This window comes from Bos indicus x Bos taurus, chromosome 16 (assembly GCF_003369695.1).
Source record: "Bos indicus x Bos taurus breed Angus x Brahman F1 hybrid chromosome 16, Bos_hybrid_MaternalHap_v2.0, whole genome shotgun sequence".
Classification (NCBI taxonomy): domain Eukaryota; kingdom Metazoa; phylum Chordata; class Mammalia; order Artiodactyla; family Bovidae; genus Bos; species Bos indicus x Bos taurus.
Window position 1 is genome coordinate 31,965,813 of NC_040091.1, and position 26,114 is coordinate 31,991,926.

At 37.5% G+C, this 26,114-nt stretch overlaps 1 protein-coding gene across 1 annotated transcript in view; it reads right to left on the reverse strand.

The window, feature by feature from the left end:
• Positions 1–26,114, reverse strand: part of CATSPERE (catsper channel auxiliary subunit epsilon) — a 158,547-nt gene that overhangs the window by 46,847 nt on the left and 85,586 nt on the right. The window contains exons 10-13 of the mRNA XM_027564683.1: positions 21,240–21,717; positions 14,668–15,110; positions 3,289–3,347; positions 276–351 (exon numbers count right to left, since the gene is read on the reverse strand). Of these exons, the coding sequence (XP_027420484.1) occupies positions 276–351; positions 3,289–3,347; positions 14,668–15,110; positions 21,240–21,717 (1,056 nt within the window). The remainder of the gene's footprint in view (positions 1–275; positions 352–3,288; positions 3,348–14,667; positions 15,111–21,239; positions 21,718–26,114) is intronic.

Genomic DNA, 26,114 nt, shown 5'->3' on the forward strand with positions numbered 1-26,114 from the left:
TCTACACAGTTTTATTTATATAAATATATAAATGCATTTTAAGATTAATTTTACATCTTTATGCATATTTATATTCTGAGGTAAATTCATGGAAGGCAGTAAGTAATCTAATCTTCTCTTTCCAAAGTAAAATAATGCTGTCTCTACAGTGAAATATTACAGAATGTTGCTACGTGTTAGGGGGAGTGGTATTGAATGGAGTTAATGTGTATTATTTAGTTTACCACCTGTATCTTATTGAAGAAAATTTTTTGGTCTTCTACTCTGTTACTTGCCTTTTGGGATATTGGACATGTTTTTGCAAGTTCACTGGGTCTCACGTGGACAAGCAGAAGACCTGTGTTCTCATATCTAGGAGAAACAACACATACAAATGACTGTAGAATCATAAGGGAGGGAGCCACAAGTCTGCTTTGTGTAGAACAGATGAAAGTCCCATTTTCAAGATGTGCTTGAACCCCCCACTGAGGAATCCTAGAGGCCTAGTGGTGGTGGTGACCGCCTGCTGCTTCTGCTAAGGTGCACTGCGGTCCTATCCTAAAGTCATTCCCATTTCATCGTGTCCCATATTTTGGCCAGCACAGGTCAGCACAATGGGAAGTAAAAATGAACTTCTATCAGCATTTCAGCCCTTCTGTTTCATTAACACCCTTAGTCTCCTGAGGATGGGACTTTGCTGCTAACATTGTTGCCTGCTTCCTGATGGTATTTCACAGCCTGCTTCCTGATGGTATTTCACAGCTATAGCTTCCCTGGTGGCTCAGTGGTAAAGAATCTGCCTGCCAATGCAAGAGACTCAGGAGACGTGGGTTCGATCCCTGGGTATGAAGATCTATCTCCAGTACTGTTGCCTGGGAAATCCTATAGACAGAGGAGCCTCGTGGGCTACAGTCTATGGGGTTGTAAGAATCAGACACGACTGAGTGACTAAACAACAATAACAACAAGCCATAGATTCCTTCTCTAGCCTCTACAGATTTCCTCCCATTGATAATGCCTTTGGAACAATAGATACTAAGTTATGAAATTAGTTTTCTGAACCTCATTATGCTGCACAATATGATCTGACTGGAAGCAAAAGGGAGATCAGACATCATGCCTTTGTAGATTAGGAAATGCACATGGGTCATTTCTGCTCAGGCAAAATAGGAGGTCTCAAAAGTTACAGAAGAAAAGTTTTGAAAGTATTATTCATTTCCTGCCCCTGCTAAGGTTTTTTACTTATTGAAAAAACTGGGATAAAACAAACACAAACTAACCACAGACAAATGTTCTCTTCCTTTCAGTATTCATTGTATTTTCCTATTTCTCATATATATATAATATGCTAAATAAGTAAGGATACAAATAGCACATTTTTGTATGTTTTAAATCACTATACAATATATCATCTGAAGCTGAAGCTCCAATACTTTGGCCACCTGATGCAAAGAAATGACTAACTAGAAAAGACCCTGATGCTGGGAAAGACCAAAGGCAGGAAAAGAAGGGGGCTACAGAGGGTGAGATGGTTGGATGGCATCATCGAATCGATGAACTCATCACCGAATGAGTTTGAGCAGATTCTGGGAGTTGGTGATGGACAGGGAAGCCTGGCATGCTGCAGTCCATGTGGTTGCAAAGAGTTGGACATGACTGAGGGACTGAGCTGAACTGATATGATATTTCATCAATTCTACGATACATTTTTATCTCTAACACCTTTGAAATCAGGAAGCATCTTACAATTATGCCAGTTACGACTTTCTCTCCCAATTTGATGGATTATTGGATTTGGTCTATTCAGTAATATAGTATAGATCTGTAAAAAGGACACTAAAGTAAACACTACATCTTCAATTTTCTACATAATTTTACTTATAGGTAGATTTTTTCCCACCAATTTCACAGTTTTTGGTATTTTTTTTTTCTCAGGTCTTGGACTGACCTAAAGTATCCTGGGCAATTTGATGTGTATTGTGAAGCAACAGAATTCTGAGTAAATATCCACAAAAACAAAAATACCCAAAGTAACCTCCCATGTGGCTCAGCGGTAAAGAATCTGCCAGCCAATGCTGGAGATGCAGGTTCGATTCCTAGGTTAGGAAGATCCCCTGGAGAAGGAAGTGGCAACCCACTCCAGTATTCTTGCCTGGGGAATCCTGTGGATAGAGGAGCCTGGCGAGCTACAGTCCATGAGGTTGTAAAAGAGTCTGACATCACTTAGCAACTAAACAACAACAATCCTGGACAATTTGACGTGTATTGTACAGCAACAGAATTCTGAATAAATACCCACAAAACCAAAAATACTCAAAGGAACTCAAGAGAAAAGTTGATGAGTTAGAGGGAAAGGGGTGTTTTGAGCCTCTCTTGACTACTGTGTTTAAAGTGGCATTTCCTTCCTATACTTCCTGGTGATACTCTACTGCGTCTTTCTGCTTTATTTTCTTAATAGCACTTAGAATTGTTTGGGGCCATCTTGTTTATTTATTTGATTACTTGCTGCTTGTCTTCTCCCACTGGAGATATATCTCATGACAGCAGTAACTCCATATTTCTTGTTCATCATGTGTTCTGAACACTTAGAGTGCCTGGCATGGAGCAGGCATGCAAACTCAGGTGGAGTAGCTGCAAACTAAAGAAAAATTGACTTTTTCCTAGAACAATGCCACTTTTCCAGAAAATATATTCAGTCAGGACATAATGATAACCTAATGCCTTAAAATACAATACCATGTTGGTTGCCTTCCTCCAGGAATTAAGTGGTTAACGGTGCTACCTTATTCCAAGATTCAGAAATTTATCTGACTCTAGTCATAATTAATGGGGCTTCCCTGGTGGGTCAGAGGTTAAAGCGTCTGCCTGGAATATGGGAGACCCGGGTTCGATCCCTGGGTTCGGAAGATCCCTTGGAGAAGGAAAATGGCAACCCACTCCAGCACTCTTGCTTGGAGAATCCCATTAGAGTTCTAGTTTTTGCTTAAGCATAGTATATAAAGACTTTGGGATGGGAATGAATGATAAAAGATGCTCAAAAATATTGAACTAAGAAATTGCCTGTTTTTTTTTTGTACCTTCAGTTGGATGAATAGCACCTTCAGATGGGTCATGTTTCCATTAAACTCAAGGAGTATTTTACATTTTTTCTATAGAATACTAATCTTGCATCTTTTGAGATATCTAAAAGAATTTGAAATCTGGACATTTAAAAGGATATGAGACCATTTAAATAAAACAATATGTACAAATCAATAACCTGAACAGCATATTTAATATTGAGTAGACTCTTTTAAAAGCCATACTTACTGCAACTTGAAATAATCATCCACTGCCTCATAATTTATATTCTGAGAAAATGTTATTGTCTGAAAAAGAAAATAAAAAAGTTTATATAAAGCAGGAAAATTGGGAATGGGGACAATGGATACTTTCAAGACAGATTTAAATCTTTCTCTAGGTAAAAAAATAATATTTAGCATTTTTCTAATTTGTTGTCTATCTCAGAAACTCCAATTATGTAGATATTCGATTTTCCTTGTTATATTCCTTTACTGTACTTTTTATATTATTATAGCTCTTTTATTTACATTGTTTCTCTCTCATTTAGCTTTTATTGTTGGAATGTTCTTATTTTTATTTTTCATTTATATCAGCATAGCAAGCTTTCACTTTCTTCTGTTTTCTAATAACCTGTTTCTGGACCTTTTAAATTCTTCTTTGAGGTTTTTAAATGATTACAGAAATCATATTGTCTATAGTTTTCGAGACTATGGGGAGTTATTTGCTTGATCTTTCCTCTGTTGTTTTTGAGTAATTTTTAAAAATGTCCGTTTGCCTTTTGCATATTTTCTTCCCTCTGAACCATGTTTCATCTCAGTTTTCAGTATCCTATATGGTTGCTATCATCTCAGGGTAAAGCCACTTATAGAACGTATATGATAACAAAGGCAGAAAATTATAAATTTCACATTTTTGAAGTATAGAAGCTATAATTTCTACATCCTTAAATTAGTTTCTGATAGTTCTTTGTCCTCTATCTATCTATCTATATATATCTTCAGAGAGGGCAGTTTGGTTTTGGTTAATCTGTTGTGATAACAGACTTTGTGTCTGTAAAACAATCTTAGTGAGGGACTTCTTGGTGGTCCAGTGGCTAAGACCTCGCACTCCTAATGCAGGGGGCCTGGGTTTGATCCCTGCAGCTAGTAGATCCCGTATGCTACAACTAAGACCTGGTGCAGCCAAATAAATAAATATTGAAAAAACCTTAGTGAAAAATCCTATTTCTTAAACAAAGTTTATTTACTTGTATGCTGGATACTAAGTTGAACGACATACAATATGCAATCTTTTATGATAAAGTTGACGCTATGAAAGTAATCACACTAAAAATAAATCACTTCAATGAGATATCGCCTCACACCAAAGTGGCTCTCATCAAAAAATCCACAATAAATGCTGGAGAAGGTGTAGAGAGAAGAGAACCCTCATTGTTGGTAGGAATGTAAATTGGTATAGCCACTATGGAGAACAGTGTGAAGGTTCCTTAAAAAATTAAAAATAGAGCTACCAGATGACCCTGCAATCCTACTCCTGGGCATATCTCTGGAGAAAAACATGGTCTGAAAGAATACATGCATTCTAATGTTCATTGCAGCACTATTTACAATAGTCAAGACATGGAAGCAACCTAAATTTCCATCAACAGAGGAGCAGATAAAGAAGATGTGGTACATATATGCAATGGGATATTACTCAGCCGTTGAGAAGAATAAAATAATGTATTTGCAGCAACACGGATGGACCTAGAGATTGTCGTGCTTAGTGAAGTAAATCTGACAGAGGAGGAGAAATATCATATGACATCCCTTATATGCAGAATCTAAGAAGAAATGATATAAATGAACTTCTTTACAAAACAGAAAGAGACTCACAGACTTAGAGAATGAACCTATGGTTGCCAGAGGGGAAGAATGGGGAAAATGGATTACTAGGGAGTTTGGGGTGGACATGTATACACTGCTATATATAAAATGAAGAACCAACAGGGTCCTGCTGTATACAGCACAGGGAACTCTGCTCAGTGTTATGTGGCAGCCTGGATGGGAGGGGAGTCTGGGGAGAATGGATGCATGTGTATGTATGACTGAGTCCCTTTGCTGTCCACCTGAAACTATCAGGTAGACAGTTAACAACTAACAACATTGTTAACTGGATGTACACCATTAAAAACTTAAAAAAATATAGAGCAAAAAAAGAGAAAAATCTAGTTTCATGTTCAAAGAAAGGAACTAATTGTCAAATTTGCACCTATATTCTTCTGTATGCCACATTTTTCTTCATATATAATCATAAAAATTATTTTACAAGGATTTTCTTGGATGTAATTAGATTTAAAAAGTTTAATGTTATACAAGCAACTCCTACAGCTTAATTCAAGAAAAATAAATGACCCAATCAAAAAATGGGCCAAAGAACTAAATAGACATTTCTCCAAAGAAGACATACAGATGGCTAACAAACACATGAAAAGATGCTCAACATCACTCATTATTAGAGAAATGCAAATCAAAACCACTATGAGGTACCATTTCACGCCAGTCAGAATGGCTGCAATCCAAAAGTCTACAAGCAATAAATGCTGGAGAGGGTGTGGAGAAAAGGGAACTCTCTTACACTGTTGGTGGGAATTCAAACTAGTACAGCCACTATGGAGAACAGTGTGGAGATTCCTTAAAAAACTGGAAATAGAACTGCCTTATGACCCAGCAATCCCACTGTGCTGGGCATACACACAGAGGAAACCAGAATTGAAAGAGACACGTGTACCCCAATGTTCATCACAGCACTGTTTATAATAGCCAGGACATGGAAGCAACCTAGATGTCCATCAGCAGATGAATGGATAAGAAAGCTGTGGTACATATACACAATGGAGTATTACTCAGCCATTAAAAAGAAAACATTTGAATCAGTTCTAACGAGGTGGATGAAACTGGAGCCTATTATACAGAGTGAAGTAAGCCAGAAAGAAAAACACCAATACAGTATACTAACGCATATATATGGAATTTAGAAAGATGGTAACAATAACCCTGTATACGAGACAGCAAAAGAGACACTGATGTATAGAACAGTTTTTGGACTCTGTGGGAGAGGGAGAGGGTGGGATGATTTGGGAGAATGGCATTGAAACATGTATAATATCATGTATGAAAAGAGTCGCCAGTCTAGGTTCGATGCACGATACTAGATGCTTGGGGCTGGTGCACTGGGACGACCCAGAGGGATGGTATGGGGAGGGAGGAGGGAGGAGGGTTCAGGATGGGGAACACATGTATATCTGTAGCGGATTCATTTCAATATTTGGCAAAACCAATACAATATTGTAAAGTTTAAAAATAAAATAAAATTAAAAAGAAATAAAAAAACTTAATCAAATATAAAAATAAATAAATAAATAAATCTTTTCAGATTTCAAGTGCTTTCTTGTAAAAAAAAAAAAAGTTTAATGTTATCTTTTGTGAAATGGAAGCATAATCTCCAAACTTTACTTACTAGTTGTCATTTAAATGATGCTTTAAGTTGGGTCTGTAACTCAACCAACATATATGTATGTTATTTTGAATTATAAACACTGAAAATATACACACAATGGAACTATTTAAAAATACACTTTGTGAATGTGATCATCTATTTAAAAATGATTTCATTATAAATGATTAAAGAATAATCAGGGAACTTTCATTTCTACTAGTGGTGGGCTAGGTTATATGGACAAATTCCCCTAAAAAGAGACAAATCAAAAACCATAAAATCATTGGCCTTTTAAAAAGTTATCATAAAAGCATCAAGTAACTGACAAAAAAGTAAGGAATTGTCAGTTCAAATACTTGAAAAGAGGGACTTAAGAATCCAGGAGTAAAGCAGAACACCAGAGCCCATAATCTACTTTCTCCTAAAGGAATTTGTCAACTTAGTTAGAACAGAGATAATTCAAGATAGAGAATCAAACTGGATACTCTCTCTATATTAACCTGTGTTATCAGAAGACTACACTCTCTGGGTAAGGGTAAATTAAGATTAAATTTGCCTTCTCTTTAACCATCCAGTGACTTCAGTCACTGAGCGATCAGAAAAAGCAAGAAAAAATAATTGTCCTAATAATTTGTGGCTATGAGCAGGTACTTGCATGGCTTTATATCCTAGAATTGTTTGCTTGATGATCCAGGGGACTTGAAGAAGTCTCAGAGCAGTGGTACCTTAGATATCCGACACTGGCAAACACAGATCATCTCAAGATCAAAGCATATTCTTCCTAGACTTCAGAGAATTCTTACAAATACTTTTTCAAGTATAATGAATAGCCCACAGTCAAAAATAACTAACCCCCGCCCCAAAATAAGGCATGTGTGAGTAATAACCAGAATAAACAATGATGGAGAGAAGAAACAGGTGAAATACACATGCTCATACTTCAGATATGAAACTAATAGATGCAGATTATAAAAGACATGTTTACTAGTTTTTTGGAAATAAATGACCAAAGCTGGAAAATATCTACAGGATAAAACTATAAAATTTGTAAGTGTGCCTTAAAAAAGAACAAGTAAAACTTCTAAAAATTAAAAATACAACAATCAAACACATAGTATATAATTTTGGCATCAGATTAGGCATGACAAAAAGGGGAATAGTGAGGTGGAAGATAGATCAGAAAAATTATAAGAATGTATGCCAGAGACAAAAATGAACGAAAATAAAGAAGACAGTTAAAAACTCATAAGGGATAGATTGAGAAAATTTAACCTATTTTTAATCAGTGTTAACAGAAAAAAAAGATAAAGAGGCACATATAGTGTTTGACAAAATACCTGCTGAAGACAATGACTGAGAGATTCAAGAGGCCCAGTAAATTCCAACAGGATAGAAATAAAGAAACATACATTTAGACACATCATAGTAAAAGTGCAGGAAGCAGAGAATAAAATCTTAAAAGCTAGTGACTACAAGAAATAGCTATTCACCTCTAGGACTGGAATGGAGGGAACAGAAGGAAGAAATTTGGGTTGTTACAAACTAGTAAGTTAGTTTAGGGGTTCCACAGACCTCGAACCCACACCTTGAAAGACAGGTACTGCTAACCTGGTGTGGCATCTCACTTCTTGTAGTTACTAGCTCAGTAAAATCTCAGTTCCTTTTTTTCTTTTCATTTCTCTCATACACCCAGTTCTGGTGTCAAGACACCAACCCACAAAGATGGAATCCTGGGATTAATTTCATTGTGTCCTTGGCCTTGAACATGGTATTAAGTTCTTTGCTAAATGGGAAAGGGATTCTATTATTTCACAGTATGCAGAAACATTACAGTTCTTAACTGACTGTTCTTTCCAGGGAACAGCGCAGAGACAGTAAACTAAAATGCATCCTAAGCCTTTCTGTGAAAGAGGCTTGGTAGCTTATTTCCATAGATGTGGCTTATGGGGCAGGCTTCTAATTAAACATCTAGGTACTGACTACAATTCTCTCCAGAGACTGGTGAGGCTGACAGGTGCACCAGTATTGCACTCTACTTTTGCCCCACTCCGGGTTGTCAGTATCTCAGAGAAAGTAGCTATTAACACATCTGGTGCCCCAGCTGTTGTGTTGGCCATTCAGAGAACAGAGAACACATCCCTCAATAGTCTGGCTCTGTTGGCCAGCAGAGCTTGTTCTTACAGGTTTGATGGGATGGCAGCAAACAAAGAAACATTTGTCAACTGGCTATCAGCCTGAGACTCAGCACTTAAGTAGCAGATGGAAATGCCAACTCCCTGAAAACAGTATATTTGCACAGTTTAAAATCTGTCCCCTGAGTGTCTGGCTTTGAATCAACTTGCATTTGGGTACTGAGATACTCTCCCAACCCCCTTGAAAGACTGACGGGTCTTAGCACACCCTAAAATACTGAGAGCCACTAAGAATAAAGTAGGTGGCTTGGACAATCACAAAAGCTTGAGAGACAACCAAGAGCTTGAGCAGAGTTGAATAGTAAGGTTCACCTCCTTCTAGACTAGAAGAAGTAGCTGTTTTATTTACTGCTTAGAAACTAACACAGAGAGTACAGGAAAATGAAGAAGCAGAAATATTTCTAAATGAAAGAAAAAGATAACATCACCTAAGAAAGCCTTACTAAAATAGTAATAAGTAATTTATCTGATAGAGTTCAAAATAACAATCATAATAATGGTCACTGAGCTCAGAAGAGGAATGGATGAACAAAGTGAGAATTTCAACAGAGACTGAAAATATAAGAATGTATCAAATAGAAGTCACAGAGCTGAAGAATACATTAACTAAACTGATACATACAATAGAAGAGTTCAACAGCAGAATAGATGAAGTGGAAGAAAGGATGAGTGAACTCAAAGATGGCAGTAGAACTCACCAAATCAGAGCAGGAAAAAGCAAAGTGAAGATAGCTTAAAGGACTTATGGAACATTAGGTGGACCAACATTTGCATTACAGGGGTCCCAGAAGGAGAAGCGAGGGAGAAAGGGGCTTAAAAGCTGTTTGAAGAAATAATGACTAAAAAAAACTTTCTTAACTTGGGAGAGGAAACAGACATCCAGATCCAAAAAGTCCAGAGAATTCCAAATAAGATAAATTCCAAAAGACCCATACCAAGACACATCATAATTAAATATCAAAAGTTAAAGACAAGGAGAAAGTTTAAAAAGCATCTTGTGTACAAGGGAACCGCCATAAGACTACCAGTAGATTTTTCAGTAATAACTTTGCAGGATGCAAGAGAGTGGTATGATATATTCAAAATGCTTAAAGTAAAAAACTGCCTTTCAGAACTGAAGGAGATATAGTTTTTCAGACAAGCAAAATCCAAAGGAGTTCATCATCACTAAACTTTACTTAAATGTTAAAGAGACTTCTTAAGTTGAAATGAAAGGGTGCTATTAGTAACAGGAAATATGAAAGTATAAACCCAACTGGCAAAGGTAAATATATAGTAAAATTCAGAACAGTCTAATATGTGAATGTGGTAATTAATCATATATAAAGCTATATGAAAGTTAAAGACAAAAGTAGTAAAAAATAGCTATAATTGTTCATAGATACACAAGAGAAAAAGATGTAACTTGTGACATCAAAATGTAAAACACAAGAAGGGGTGTAAAAATGTATAGCTTTAGACTATATAGTTGAACTTTATACAACTATAAAGTTGTATAGCTTTAGACTATACAACTATGAAATGTAAGTTGTATCAACTTAAAATAGACTATTATAAATATGTTTTTGTACATAAGCCACATAGTAACCACAAAGCAAAAACTTAAATGAGATACACAAAAGATAGAGAGACATGAATTAAAGCAAACCACTAAAAAAGTTGTTAAACCAGAAAGGAGGAGATCAGAAAAGATGAAAGGAACACAGAAGAACTACAAAAAAGTTAGGAACAGTTAACAAAATGGCAGTACATATGTATCAATAACTAATTAAAAGACATAGAATGGCTAAATGGGTGAAACAACCCATCTGTATGCAGAGGGCTTCCCAGGTGGCACGTGGTAAAGAACCCACCTGCCACTGCAGGAGACATAAGACACATGGGTTTGATCCTGGGGTTGGGAAGATCCTCTGGAGGAGGGTATTGCAACGCACTCCAATATTCTTGCCTGAAGAATCCCATGGACAGAGGAGCCTGGAGGACTGTGGTCCATAGGGATGCAAAGAATCGGACATGACCAAAGCCACTTAGAATTAAAAAAAAAAATCTGTATTCTGCTTATAAGAGACACACATCATATGTAAAAATACACACAGATTGAAATTGAAGAGATAGAAAAAGATATTTTATGCAAATGGAAATCAAAAGAAAAATGGGATAGCCATAATTATCAGACAAAACATACTTTAAAAGAAAGACTATAATATAGACAAAGGAGGTCATTATATAATGATAAAAGATCAATCCAAAATGATATAATACTTATGCATCTAACATAGGAGCACCTAAATATATAGAGCAAATATACACATAAAAATGAGAAATAGCAATACAATAATAGCAGGTAACTTCAGTTCCCAACTTGAATCAATAGATAGATCATCCAGATGGAAAATCAATAAGGAAACATTGGCTTTAAACAACATCTTATACCAGAATGACTTAACAGACATATCAAGAACATTCCATCCAAAAGCAAAAGAATTCTTCTTCAAAGCACATGGAATATTCTCCAAGATAGATTATATAGTAGGCCACAAAACAAGTCCTAATAAATTTAAGAAGATTTAAATCATATCCAGCATCTTTTCTGACCACATGATATGAAGCTAGAAATCAATTATAAGAAGAAAACTGGAAAATTCACAGATTTTGCTGAACAAACAATGGGTCAAAGGAGAAATAAAATTTTCCGAGACAAATGAAAATGGAAAGCCAACATATCATGGCATATGTTTGATATATCAACATATCAAAATTTATGGAATGCACCAGAGCAGTTCTAAGAGGAAAGCTCCTAGTGATAAATGGCCTACATCAAGAAATAAGAATTGTTAGCAAAAAATCTAATTTAATACCTCAAAGAATTAGAAAAAGAAGCGTAAACAAAGCCTAGGGTCAGTAGAAGGAAAGAAATAATGAAAGTCAGAGTAGAAATAAGTGGAGACCAAAATGACAATAGAAAAGATCAATGAAAATAAGAGTTGATTTTTTAAAAGTATAAACAATATTGACAAACCTTTAGTTAGACTCACTGAGAAAAAGAGAGAGGACTCAAACACATAAAAACAGATATGAAAGAGAAGATATTACAACTGATACTTTTATGACATAAAAAGATCATAACAGATTACTATGAACAATTACATGCCAAAAAATTGGGAAACCTAGAAGAAATGCATAAATTCCTAGAAACCTGTAACCTACAAGACTGAATCACTAAGAAGCAGAAAATCCAAATAGACAAATTACTAGTGAGAAGATTGAATCAGTAACCAAAAACCTCCCCAAAAAACTCCATGACCAAAATGGCTTCACTAGTAAATTCTACCAATATTTATAGAAGAATCAATTCCTATCCTTTTCAAAATCTTCCATAAATATAGAGAAGGGAACATTTCAGAACTAATTTTACAATGCCAGCATTACTCTGATACCAAAGCCAGATAAAGATACCACCAGAGAAGGATATCACGGGTCAATATTCCTGATGAACACAGATGCAAAAAGTCTCAACAAAATTTAGGAAAATAAATTCATCAATACATTAAAAGGATTATATATCATGATGAAGTAGGATTTACTCCAGGAATGCACAGATGGTTCAACATGTACAAATCAGTCAATGTGATACAGCACATTAAAAAAATGAAGGATAAAAATCATATGATTATCTCAATAGATGCAGAAAAAGCATTTGACAATATTCACCATCCATTTATGATAAAAACTCTCAATAAAGTGTTTATAGAGGAACAAACCTCAACATTATAAAGCTGATACATGATAACCCCATAGCTAACATCATACTCAATGGCAAAAAGCTGAAAGCTTTTCCTCTAAGATTGGACCAAGACTCACCACTTTTATTCAAGTTCTAGCTAGAGTAATTAGGCAAGAAAAACAAATAAAAGGCATCCAAATTAAAGAGGAAAAAATAAAACTGTCACTACTTGAAGATGACTTGATATTATATCAATATGTAAAGAAATCCTAAAGACTCCACCAAAAAGACAAATCAATATAGGTACAGAATTCATGATCAATATATAAATATCGGTGCATTTCTATACACTAATAAGGATCTGTCAGAAAGACAAATCAAGAAAATAATTCCAGGGCTTCCCTGATGGTTCAGTGGTTAAGAATCGGACTTGCAGTGCCAGGGACACTAAGTCTGATCCCTGGTCCAGGAAGATCCCACATGCTATAGAACAACTAAAGCCCATGGCTTTACTGAACTTGCATTCTAGAGCCTGCGAGCCACAACTACTGAGCCCATGCACTGCAACTTCTGAAACCCACTTGCTAGAGCCTGTGCTCCGCAACAAGAGAAGCCACAGCAATGAGAAGCCCACTCACAGCAACCAGAGAGTACAAGAGAGTAACCCCACTCATCACAACTAGAGAATGCCCACGTGCAGCTACGAAGACTCACCACAGCCAAAAAAGTAAGATAAAATAAAAAAATTAGTCTTAAAAAAACAAAATAATTCCATTCACAGTTGCACCAGAAAGAATAAAGTACACAGGAATAAATTTAACCCAAGAGGAGGAGGAGTCAAGATGGCAGAATAGGAGAAGGTAGAATTCACATCTCCTCACAAGTGCATCAAGAATACATCTACAAACGGAATTCTCACAAAGCACCTGCTGAATACTAGTGGAAGATCTTGGACACCTAAAAGGACAAGAAAGTTTCCCATGCAACTGGGTAGGATAAAAGAAAGAAAAAAAAGAAAGAAAAGAGGAAATGGGAAGGGACCAGCACTCCTGGTGGGGAGCTGAAGGTGAGGAGAGGTTCCTGCAACTCAAAGAAGCACCCTCCCAGTAGGGAAAGCCACTGGGACAGAAGGGGACCTTTCGTGATCAGAGGGGAACACAACAACTGGTCTGTGGAAGGCAGGACAAAGAACTGTGCTCATGGTCCGTGCTGCTCCCCTGCACACCCCAGCCTGAGTTGTGTGTCTCCTGGTACAGAGCAGGGCTGGGTGCTGGAAAGTGGGGTTTGGAGAGCAGACCCAGGGAGGGGACAGCTGTTGGCTGTGAAGCAACATCTCCTGGAGTAAGGAGCTCCACAAACTGGAAAGTCTAGGGGAAGAAGCCTGGGTCACCATAGGAGCAAGTGCCATTGTTGAGTGGCGCACAAAGGGCAGAGCCACCATTGCAAGGCCCTTTTCCACCCACCAGCCGCTTGCCTGTATGGGCATTTGGAGGGCCACCCATCTGAGCAGGCCTTGTGAATTGATTTGACAAATACAGCTGTGGCCAAATGTTGGCCTTGAAAGGCCTTGTGGCTTCCATTTTCACCATTTTGGAACACTGTGCTCAGACTGCCAAGTGAAGAAGCCAGGTCCAGCCTGGAGGATAGAGGACACGTGGAACAGAGCCAAGCGCTCCAGCTGAGGCCTCCTATACTAACACGTCTGTGCTTGCACCAAATATTTGACACACAGATGAAGCCATCTTACATTATCCTGTCCCAGGCAAACCACCAGATGACTACAGCCTCATGAGTAAACCCAAGATGAAACTAGCTGAACTGCCCATCTACTCATAACCCGAACTGTTGCCTCACAGAACTTGTTGTTCGAAGGCATTATGTTTATGGTGGTGTTACAGTGCCATAGACAGCAGATAGAACTCCACAAAACAGTCACATACTATTTTTTTTAAAAAGGAAGTGAACAATACAATTGACAATGAAAGAGTCCTATAGGAATGTGCTTTTAAGTGGCAAAGAGGCCCTGGATATTGAAAGTAAAAACTGTCACTCAGAAGTTAATGAGTTATCATATCATTATTCATTAAAAACATGCATATTTCTCAATATTTCAAAGCTAAACTTGAAGATAAATTTATTTTTTGAAAAATGTTATAATAAATATTATAAACATTTATAATATATATAATTTTACATTTATTAAAATCAAAGAATTTTAAAATATTAACTTACCGTGGTTTTACTGCAATGTCCTAAGGCAATTTCATATTGAATCTGATCTTTTATTTCTAATATTTTGGGGCCATATGATTCTACAACAATATATAGACCAATATTTTCTGGATAGACTATCTGAGCCCAAAGGGACAGGTTTTGTCCCTTGTCCAAAAGGTAAGAAAAATGAAAAATATCATTATGAAATGCCATATAGGGGCACTTTTCTTTTGTCTTGAAAGTTATACTTTGTGCTTCCAGTTGTAAGGGATATTCCTCTGGATATACTTCACCATTTTCAAAAACATATATGAGATACATATTACCAGATGGTTTAAAAGAAATTAATGATTTTACTGTGCTATTTGTCCATAAATGTAGCTTTATTGCATCTTTGATTTTAATCTTGAAATAAAACATTACATTGTTTTCCATTTTTACCACAATATTTCCATAATAATCTGGAAAAAAAAAGAGAAAAGTTTTTGTTACTCTAAGTTAACAGAAATCCATGCTGACGTGGACTGTAGCCCACCAGGCTCCTCTGTCCATGGGATTCTCCAGGCAAGAATGTTGGAATGGGTAGCCATTCCCTTCTCCAGGGGATCTTCACAGCCCAGGGATCGAACCTGGGTCTCCCACATTGCAGGTAGATTCTTTACCACCTGAGTCACCAGGGAAGCCCCTACTTAAGTGCACTATTAACCAAAATAATTTCTTTCATAATGATATTTACATACTTTGAGAAAATCAAGGTGTGCAGACACAAACCCATGACTTTACATGATGTTTGAGAGCTGCTCTCCCACTTCATAGCAGAGCATTTTCTTTTTCTGCATACCTTTCTTCTTGCATTCACTGTATGACTTTTATAATCACATTAACATACAAGAAAGAGCTTGAATTAGTGCATTAAATAATAATGAGGGTGAGTATGACAGGAATGGTATTATCAGGAAGTATTGTGATATGGACCAAATTATGTCCCCTCAAAATGCCTGTGTTGAAGCCCCAACTCTCATTGTGACTGTATTTGAATGTAGAGGCTCTAACAAGGTAATTAAGGTTAAATGAGGTCAGAAGGATGGGGCCCTAATCTAATATGACTGATGTCTTTATCAGGGGAGGAAGATACACCAGAGATCTCTTTCTCTTTCTGCCGGCACAAAGAAAAAAGGCTATGTGAGGACACAGTGAGAAGGTGGGCACTGTCTCTAAGCCGGTCAGAAAGCAGCCTTGATGACATCTTGATCTTGAACTTCTAGCCTCCAGAATTGTGAAAAAATAAATTCTATTGCTTAAGCCACCTGGTCTGTGATATTTTTTTATGGCAGCCATAGTGTGTGCACGCTCCGTCGCTCAGTTGTGTCCACCTCTTTGTGACCCCATGGACTTTAGCTTGCCAGGCTCCTCTGTCCATGGAGTTTTCCAGGCAAGAATACTGAAGTGGGTTGACATTTCCTCCTTCAGGGGACCTTCCTGGCCCAGGGAGTGAACCTGTGTCTCCGGCATCTCCTGCATTGGCAGGCAGGTTCTTTTTACCACTGAGCCGCCTTAGGAAGCCCAGCAGCAATAGTAGGCTAATGCAGTTGGGATGAAGAAAAGGTGGTAGTGAAGGAGCTAGCACCTTTTCAGGTTTGCTCTATGCTGCTGCTGCTAAGTCGCTTCAGTCGTGTCCGACTCTGTGAGACCCCATAGACTGCAGCCCACCAGGCCCCGCCGTCCCTGGGATTCTCCAGGCAAGAACACTGGAGTGGGTTGCCATTTCCTTCTCCAATGCATAAAAGTGAAAAGTGAAAGTGAAGTCAGTCAGTCATGTCCGACTCTTAGCGACCCCATGGACTGCAGCCCACCAGGCTCCTCCGTCCATGGGATTTTCTAGGCAAAAGTACTGGAGTGGGGTGCCATTGTTTGCTCTATAAATAATAATCAACTTTCTCCCCTTAATAGAGTATTATAACTAAGTTATAGACATTCATAAAGAGTACACTTCTTAACCTCTTTGATTCTATAACCAAATCTATAAAATGAACAGGTGGACTAGTTGGTTTCATAGCTTTCTTTTCAGATACGACACTCTGTGTATAGCTCCCAGGATTATACTTTCTTTAATTTTCAAAAACAACACTTAAAAAGGACTAGTTGAAAGGAGAAAGGTGAATAAAAGAGTTAGGGAGATTCAGAGTGTTTTAGGCTTTTGGACCTTACATTTGGAATCTAAATAATTAAATGACATTTTCACAAATTGCCATAAATTATATTCTAATCAAACTCAAATCAGAAATGCTGTTTTTTAGAATCAGAATGTTATAGTAAGTGTCAACATACTCCTGTTTTCCTATCACGCTGCTCATTAAAACACTTTTAAGTGAATTTTGGATTAAACATGAAGATGAAAATTAGAAATTTTTTTAAAATAATGAGAATAATAACACATATAAAAGTTTGCATAATTTTTATATAACACTCTATATAAAAGAATCATTAATGATAAAAGCAGAAATTAAGGAATTAAATAAAAAAAAGATGTAGAGTTGATAAACAGTTCTTTTCAAAGGAAAGGAAAACAAAACCCAAAAAACCTCTAAAAATAATAAATATCTTGCAAACCAGCAAGTAGGGACATAAACAATATTATAAATGAGCAAGATAATACAAATACAGATATGTAAGAAATTTAAACATTAAAATGTGAAGTCTTTGCCAATAAATACAAACATCTAAAACTGACTGAAGAAGAGATGAAAGAATTTAATAGACCAATTAAAGAAAATAAAAATAATGAAGACATATAACATTCCTGATTGGGAATGTATGGCAAATATGCAATCATCTATTCATTACATATTTATTGAATGCTCAACTATAGCTACACACAACTCTAGGTAGTTGGGAGGACACATTAGTAAAAAATAAAAGATTTTTTTCCTTTGTAACTTACATTCCTTTAGGGAAGGCAACCAATAAACATAAAATAAGTAAATTATATAGTGTGATAGGGGCTTTCCTGGTGACTTAGTGGTAAAGAATCCGTCTGCCAATGCAAAGAATATGAATTCAACCCCTGGGTAGGGAAGATCCCCTGGAGAAGGAAATGGCAACCCACTCCAGTATTCTTGCTTGAGAAATCTCATAAACAGAGGAGCCTGGCGGGCTACAGTTCAAAGTGTCACAAAGAGTCGGACACCCACACTTGGTGACTAACCACACACACTTAGTGTGTTAGGTAATTAAAGCTGCAGTGATCACAACAATATAGATCTTGTGAAGACAGATGAGTGGGAGGGAATAGCCTAAAACTTAACTTACTTAACATGAGGAATAAATATATACTAAAATTGCCATTTCAGATCTGTGGGGCAAGTTTTGCTTAATAGAAGACTGATCTGAAGGCAATACCAGGTTTCAGAGGAAAAATAAGAAATAAAATTAGATTTCTAACATACCAAATACTATAGATGAATTAAAGATTGAAACATAAGAATTATAATTTTAAACTATTTTTAAAAATATTTTAAAATTTTATTTTAGGATTTATTTGGCTGCCTCGGGTCTTAGTTGCACATGGGATTTTCACTGAATCACAGAGGATCTTCTGTTGCAGTGCACGGACTCTCTAGTTGTGGTGCATGGGTTCAGTTGCTCCACAGCATGTGGGATCCCAGTTTCCCAACCAGAGATCGAACCTGTATCCCTGCATTGCAAGGCAGATTCTTAACCACTGGATCACCAGGGCATTCCCAAAGTTAAATTATTAGCAGAAAATATATGACAATATTTCTAATAATTGGAAAGTCCTATCATATTATGACATTACCAGAGAAGTCACACATAAAAAACTACTTGGACTTAAGCCTGAATTAAGTAGAACAGTTATGTCGATATCAAAGTGAAGAATATTCTTGGCGGTAGATATCCAAGGAATAGCGAAGAGGCCAGTCTGGCTAGGTAACAGTGAACAAAGAGTCAAGTGATAGGTGAGCGCATCAGAGTCTAGGGCCAGATCTCATACTGTGTTTCAGGTTATGCTAAAGGCTTTACATTTTATTCTGAGCGATACAAGAAGCCACATGAGGGTTTTAAGCAGAGGAATGTGATTTTGCACATATTTTCAAAGGCTCACTCTGGCTGCTAGGTGTACCCTGAGCTGGTTGATGATGGGGGCACACGGATAAAAGATGAGAGACAACTTAAAAAACTCTTATACTTATGGGCCAGAGAGGATGGGGCTTGGACTGGAGTGGGAATGGTGAAAAAAGGCTAGATTTTAGATATACTTTTTACACATAGCCAACAGGATTTGATAATGGCTTGCTTTGGGATGTAAAAGGGGAGAATTCAAGGATGAGGTCAAGGTTTGTGGTTGGAAGAAAAGAAGAGCTGTTCACTTGATAGGGGACGACAAGGGAAGAAGCAGGCTGCAGTGTGGGTGAGGGACTCAAGGATCCAGTTTTGGATATGTTAGTCTGAGATGCCCACTAGTCATCTGAGTGAAAGTATCACGAGGTAGTAAGAAATAGCAGTTTGATTTCAGGCTAAGGATCATGGTTGGAGGGCAAAGAATGAATGTAAACAGAGTTCAGAGGTACTTCTCCATTTAGGAATTAAGAAGATGAGAATGGAAAAGAGGTTGAAGCTGGTGAAGTAGAAGGAAGATCAAAAATACCCTCAAAAGTCTTTGGGAAAAGGTGTTTCAGGAAAAAGGCCACGCTGAATTGTTTCAAATGCTGCTGCAAGATCACAAAAGATGACTGGAAATTGGCCACTGGATTAACAAAGTGGGAGTCATCGAAACCCCTGACAAGGGCAGTTTTTGAGAAAATTTGATTAGAGTGGATTCAAGAGACAATGAGAGGAAAGAGAAAAAGTGAAAGTAGGCAATTCTTCCTGGAGTTTTGCTATAAATGGGAGTAGTAAAATTGAATGGCTGTGAGTTGAAGGGTGATATAGGGTCAAGAAAGATCAATTACAAATAACAGTGATATTTACTTTAAATACCCCAGTTAATTTAACTCCTAACTAGATTCCTTGAGGATCAAACTTTCTATTTCTTTGCATTTCATATAATCTTCAGTATACTACTTTAGGAATAATAACATGAAGAATAAATAATATGCTTTTTAATTTAATTACTTTATTTTTGGCTGTGCTGGGTCCTCGTTGCTGTGCTGAATTTTCTTTAGTTGTGGAGAGCAGGAGCTACTCTCTAGTTGTGGTGTGTGGGCTTCTTTTTTTTTTTAATTTAAATTTATTTTAATTGGAGGCTAATTACTTTACAATATTGTATTGATGTGGAGACTCTTGTGGAGCATGGGTTCTAAGGCATGCAGGCTTCAGTAATTACGGCTCCCAGGCTCTAGAGCACAGGTGCAATAGTTGTGCAGATAGGCTTAGTTGCTCCGAGGCACGTGGGATCCTTCCTGATTAGGGATAGAACCCGTGTCTCCTGCATTGGCCGGTGGGTGCTTTACCACTGAGCCACCAGGGAAGCCCAAGAATAACTATTATTAGTTAAAGGCTTACCACTTGCCAAGTTATTATTCTAAGCATTTTATATGCAACCCCGTATCTAGTCAACGTAACAGTCCTATTAATATATTTTAGATTAGAACACTGAGGTTTGGAAATGTTAAATAATACTTTTATGGACTTGAAAACAGATTGGTTTAACTCTACAACACCTGTTATAGAATTCAGTTTCGTTGAATTGTGTCCCCTCAAAAAAGTTATGTTGAACTTCTAACTCCAAATGCTGCTTCAGAACATGACTATATTTGGAAATAGAGTCATAACAGATGTTATTAGTTAAGATGAGATCATTCTGGGCTACGGTTGGCCCTGGTGTCCTTATAACAGGATGGTGTATGAAGACAGGAAGAATGCCATATGATGCCACAGGCAGTGACTGGAATGTTGCAGCTGCAAGGAAAGAATGGCAAGGTTTGCCAGCACGTCGGAGAAACTAGGAAAGATTCCTTCAGATTTCAGAGGGAGTATGGCCCTGCCAACACTTTAAATGTGGAGTTCTAGCCTCTAGAACCGAGACAATAAATTCCTGTGGCTTAAAGTCTGTGCCAGTTTGTGGTACTTTTGTTATGGGAGCCCTAAGCCCTAGGAAGTGACTACAACCACACATCACCTTCTACACTGAAGACACATATGTAAGTTGCATGTGTATTTGCTAATTGATCAAAATGAACCTCTGAATAAAGAACTTGAGTTTGCCATTTTGCTTTATGAGATCCTGAAAAAAAGTGAAAGTGTTAGTCTCTCAGTTGTGTCCGACTCTTTCAGACCCCATGGACTGTAGCCCACCAGCCTCTTCTGTATATGGAATTCTCCAGGCAAGAATATCAAAGTGGGTAGCCTGCATTGCAGGCAGACTCTTTACCGTCTGAGCCACCAGGGAAGTCCTTTATGAGATCCTAGTTAGCATTAAGAGAATTTTAAAGATAACCATTTTTTAGATGGTAAAACATCTAAACATCTTTATCAAAAACACCATATTTTAATACATTAAAATTGTACATCTTCATAAGGAAGATGTCTACGAAATCTAGAATAATTTTTGCAGATTGAAGATAACTTACCCATAAGAACATTATGAATAATGCTGTTTTGTGATAATCTTGATAGATTTCCAAATTCTGTAGTTGTTTGTAAAACTCCAGTATCTGTGAAATTATGATAATAATAGTAGATCCTATGTTTGTCCCATAGTAATAATTCTGGCATTGCTGAATATAGGAAATATGGAATTAAAAAAGTGTCTATACTGACATTTAATGCAAAGTCTTGGAATACCCACTGTACTGTATCTTCATTGTGTATCACTAGGTAAATTGTTTTGGAGGTGTTACATATAATGCAGTAATTTAATAACAAGGCAAGTTCCAAAGGGTGTCCTGTATACTCAACATTATGTATAGTCAGAGTAGCAGTTGGTGACATATGTAGAAGTCCTTTCAGTTTTTCAGTAGTTACTATTTTAACAAATTTAAGACGAGCATATCCAAGATAAACTTCATTTTCTGTCCAGATTGCCATGTTGCTTCTTCTTTCTTTATCCTGTGACAAAACAGAAAACAATTAGAATATCTTTGATTTTAGAGAGGGTGCTAACAGTTCCTGTCTTCTATTTTGCAACATTTAAAAATAAAACACAGTGACTACTAAAGGTTTAATTTGTAATGTATTTCTGAACAATACTTCAGACATAGATGTTACATGGAAATATATTACACATAGGTATAAAAATAAATTATTCCAGTAATTTTATTCTTTTGTATATGTTTTCTATCAATAGAAATAATTAATTTAAATTCTCTTTTAAAGAGAAATTAAGAGCATTAGCCTTCTCTTTTCTTATGTATTTATCTATCTGACCAAGAGTGTCCCTTAGACTTTGATGTTTACTAAGGTCAAGAAATAAGGATATTTCAAACATTATTTTTGGAATTCCAACTTCCTTTGTTAAAGAGAAGAGAGAACTTAAAACCTGAGACAATTCAGTACTACCCTTTGATGGACACTGTTAGAGGGGAAGACCACCCAGAGATGCTATGTCTGAGATTCAGTGGGTGTAATTTCATTTAGGGAGCCAAGTATCCCCTTTCCTCTGTCTCCCCTCCCCCAACTGGTTCTAATTCTTAAAGATTTTTACTTAAAATGGAAGTTCTATGTCCATGGCAATCAACAGAGTCTTTTGTGCCTATCTTGTCTCCCAAAATAAATAAATTTGTACATTTATTTAATATGCAAATATTTAGTCTATACTCAAACAGTATGTAGAAAGAAATCGAACTGATAACTAAAAAAAAAAAGAGAGAGATCATCTGGGGTAAAAAGACATTTTACCAAATGAAGATTCAATTTAAAACCTAGAACTTCTGTTGCTGAAAATGAGTGTGAAACAATTCTCAAGAAGGAAATAGATTAGAAACAAAATGAGCCCTTTATAGAAAAGACTCACAGCTATTCTCACTATTCTTGGCAGAGGGATGGGAAAGGGAATTGGTCATAAACATGATAGATGGGAACTCCAGTGAGCCCCAGCCATGTAATGAGATTATACCTACCCAAAACTCTCTCCTATAGATCTTCACTTAGTGCTTGGGTATAGTAAGCCATGGTCTTGGGGCAGGACAGGAAAGTGGAGCAATCCCTCTGATGCATTCATGGCCTCTCCCAAATATAAAGCAGTAACCTTCTGAAGACAGGGAGGGGACAGGCACCAGGGCAACAAAGTCGAGAGAAATCTGTCAGCATTCTGGATGCTCAGTTACCGTACACAAGAAGTGGGATAAGAGAGCCAAGACAAGCTCTCCTTCTGACATATATGTGGACTTCACTGAGAGTATAAAGCAGTCTCCATGCAAGGATTAGGGGCAGGGAAGCAGGAGAGAGAGAATTCTCCCAAGGCAAGAAAATCCTGGGGCTGATGAGAAAGGAAAGAGAAATCCTCAGTGATTAAGAAAAAAAAAGCTTGGCAGCAGAGACGGCTCTCTTAGGATTTGGAAAGCTAGTGACTCAGTTACAAAGTATGAAAAGATCTCTGGAATCTCGTCAGTGCTGAGACTCCAGGCACAGCAAAAAAGAAAATTGCTGTGATGAAATACTGAAAATCTGGTGGAAAGACAAGCAAGAATGCAGAGATGGGGAATTACAGTTAAGATATGTAGATGATTAAAAAAAAACCAAAACCAGAATAGGGCACCTCCCTGGTGGTCCAGTGGTTAAGAATCCACTTGCTAGTGCAGGGCACACAGATCCTGTCCCTGGCTCGGGACGATCCCACATGCTGTGGAGCAACTAAGCCTGTGTGCCACAACTACTGAGCCTGCGTGCTGGAACTACTGAAGCCCACATACCTAGAGCTGCGCTCTGCAACAACAGAGCCACTTGAGTGAGAAGCCTGAGCTCTGCAACTAGAGAGCAGCCCCTACTCACCGCAACTAGAGAAAGCCCACGTGCAGCAACTCAGACCCAGCGCAGCCAAAAATATATTAAAAAGAAAAAAACAAAACAGAATGGAAATGCTAGAAATTAAAGATATGATACCAGGAATAAAGAAATTACTAGATGGATTTAAGAGTTAACTGAGAATAGCAAGAGGGAAAGAGCAGTGAATTTGAAGACAGGTTAATAGCATGTATCCTAACTGAAATACAAAGAAAAAAAAATCAGGACATCTGCCCATATTAAACAGTCTCATACGTATGTTTCTGGAATCCTAGAAGAAGAGGAAAAAGAGACTGGTGCAGAAGAAGTATTTGAAGAAATAATGTTCAAGAACATCCAAAAATTAATGAAAGACCTAATCCCAGAAATCCAAGAAGCTCAACTGAACCTCAAACAGGATAAATACAAAGGAAATTACACATAAACACATAATAAAAATGCTGAAAACCAAAGATAAAATGAAGGATCTAAAGGAGCAACAAGTAAAAAAGACACATTATATACTTGAGAACAATGACTGGAATAATGGCTCACTTCTTAACAAAAATGATGAAAGCCATAAGATAACCAAGTGTCTGTAAATTGCTCTAAAAACAACTGAAAAACAACAAACCCACCTATCATTATATAATTCTGTATTTGGTGGAAATGAAGGTAAAAAATAAAGACACTTTCTGTTCTGTTCTGTTCAGTCGCTAAGTCATGTCTGACTCTTTGCGACCCCCTGGACGGCAGCATGCCAGGCTTCCCTGTCCTTCACCATCTCTTGGAGTTTACTCCAATTCATGTCCATTGAGTCGGCGATGCCATCCAACCATCTCATCCTCTGTTGTCCCCTTCTCCTCCTGCCTTCAATCTTTCCCAGCCTCAGGGTCTTTTCCAATGAGTCAGTTCTTTGCATCAGGTGGCCAAAGTATTGGAGTTTCAGCTTCAGCATCAGTCCTTCCAATGAATATTCAGGACTGATTTCCTTTAGGATGGACTGGTTGGATCTCCTTGCAGTCCAAGGGACTCTCAAGAGTCTTCTCCAACACCATAGTTTAAAAGCATCAATTCATTGGTGCTCAGCTTTCTTTATAATCCAATTCTCACATCCATACATGACTACTGGAAAAACCATAGCCTTGACTAGATGGACCTTTGTTGGCAAAGTAATGTCTCTGCTTTTTAATATGCTCTCTAGGTTGGTCATAACTTTCCTTCCAAGGAGTAAGCATATTTTAATTTCATGGCTGCAGTCACCATCTGCAGTGATTTTGGAGCCCCCCAAAATGAAATCTCTCACTGTTTCCATTGTTTCCCTGTCTATTTCCCATGAAGTGATGGGACCAGATGCCATGATCTTAGTTTTCTGAATGTGGAGCTTTAAGCCAACTTTTTCACTCTCCTCTTTCACTTTCATCAAGAGGCTCTTTAGTTCTTCTTCACTTTCTGCCATAAGGGTGGTGTTATCTGCATATCTGAGGTTATTGATATTTTTCCCGGCAATCTTGATTCCCGCTTGTGCTTCTTCCAGTCCAGCATTTCACATGATGTACTCTGCATACAAGTGAAATAAGTAGGGTGACAATATACAGCCTTGACATATACGCCTTTCCCTATTTGGAACCAGTCTGTTGTTCCATGTCCAGTTCTAACTGTTGCTTCCTGACCTGCACACAGATTTCTCAAGAGGCAGGTCAGGTGGTCTGGTAGTCCCATCTCTTTAAGAATTTTCTACAGTTTGTAAAGGCTTTGTCATAGTCAATAAAGCAGAAATAGATGTTTTTCTGGAACTCTCTTGCTTTTTCCATGATCCAGTGGATGTTGGCAATTTGATCTCTGGTTCCTCTGCCTTTTCTAAAACCAGCTTGAACATCTGAAAGTTCACAGTTCACGTATTGTTGAAGCCTGACTTGGAGAATTTTGAGCATTACTTTACTAGTGTTTGAGATGAGTCGAATTGTGCAGTAATTTGAGCATTCTTTGGCATTGCCTTTCTTTGGGATTGGAATGAAAACTGACCTTTTCCAGTCCTATGGCCACTGCTGAGTTTCCCCAATTTGCTGGCATATTGCATGCAGCACTTTCACAGCATCATCTTTTAGGGTTTGAAATAGCTCAACTGAAATTCCATCACCTCCACTAGCTTTGTTCATAGTGATACTTCCTAGGGCCCACTTGATGTCACATTCTAGGATGTCTGGTTCTAGGTGAATGATCACACCATCATGATTATCTGGGTCCTGAAGATCTTTTTTTGTATAATTCTTCTGTGTATTCTTGCCACCTCTTCTTAATATCTTCTGCTTCTGTTAGGTCCATACTATTTCTGTCCTTTATTGTGCCCACCTTTGCATGAAATGTTCCCTTTGTGTCTCTAATTTTCTTGAGATGTCTAGTCTTTCCCATTCCATTGTTTTCCTCCATTTCTTTGCATTTATCACTAAGGCTTTCTTATTTCTCCTTGCTGCTCTTTGGAACTCCAAATTCAGATGGGTATATCTTTCCTTTTCTCCTATGCC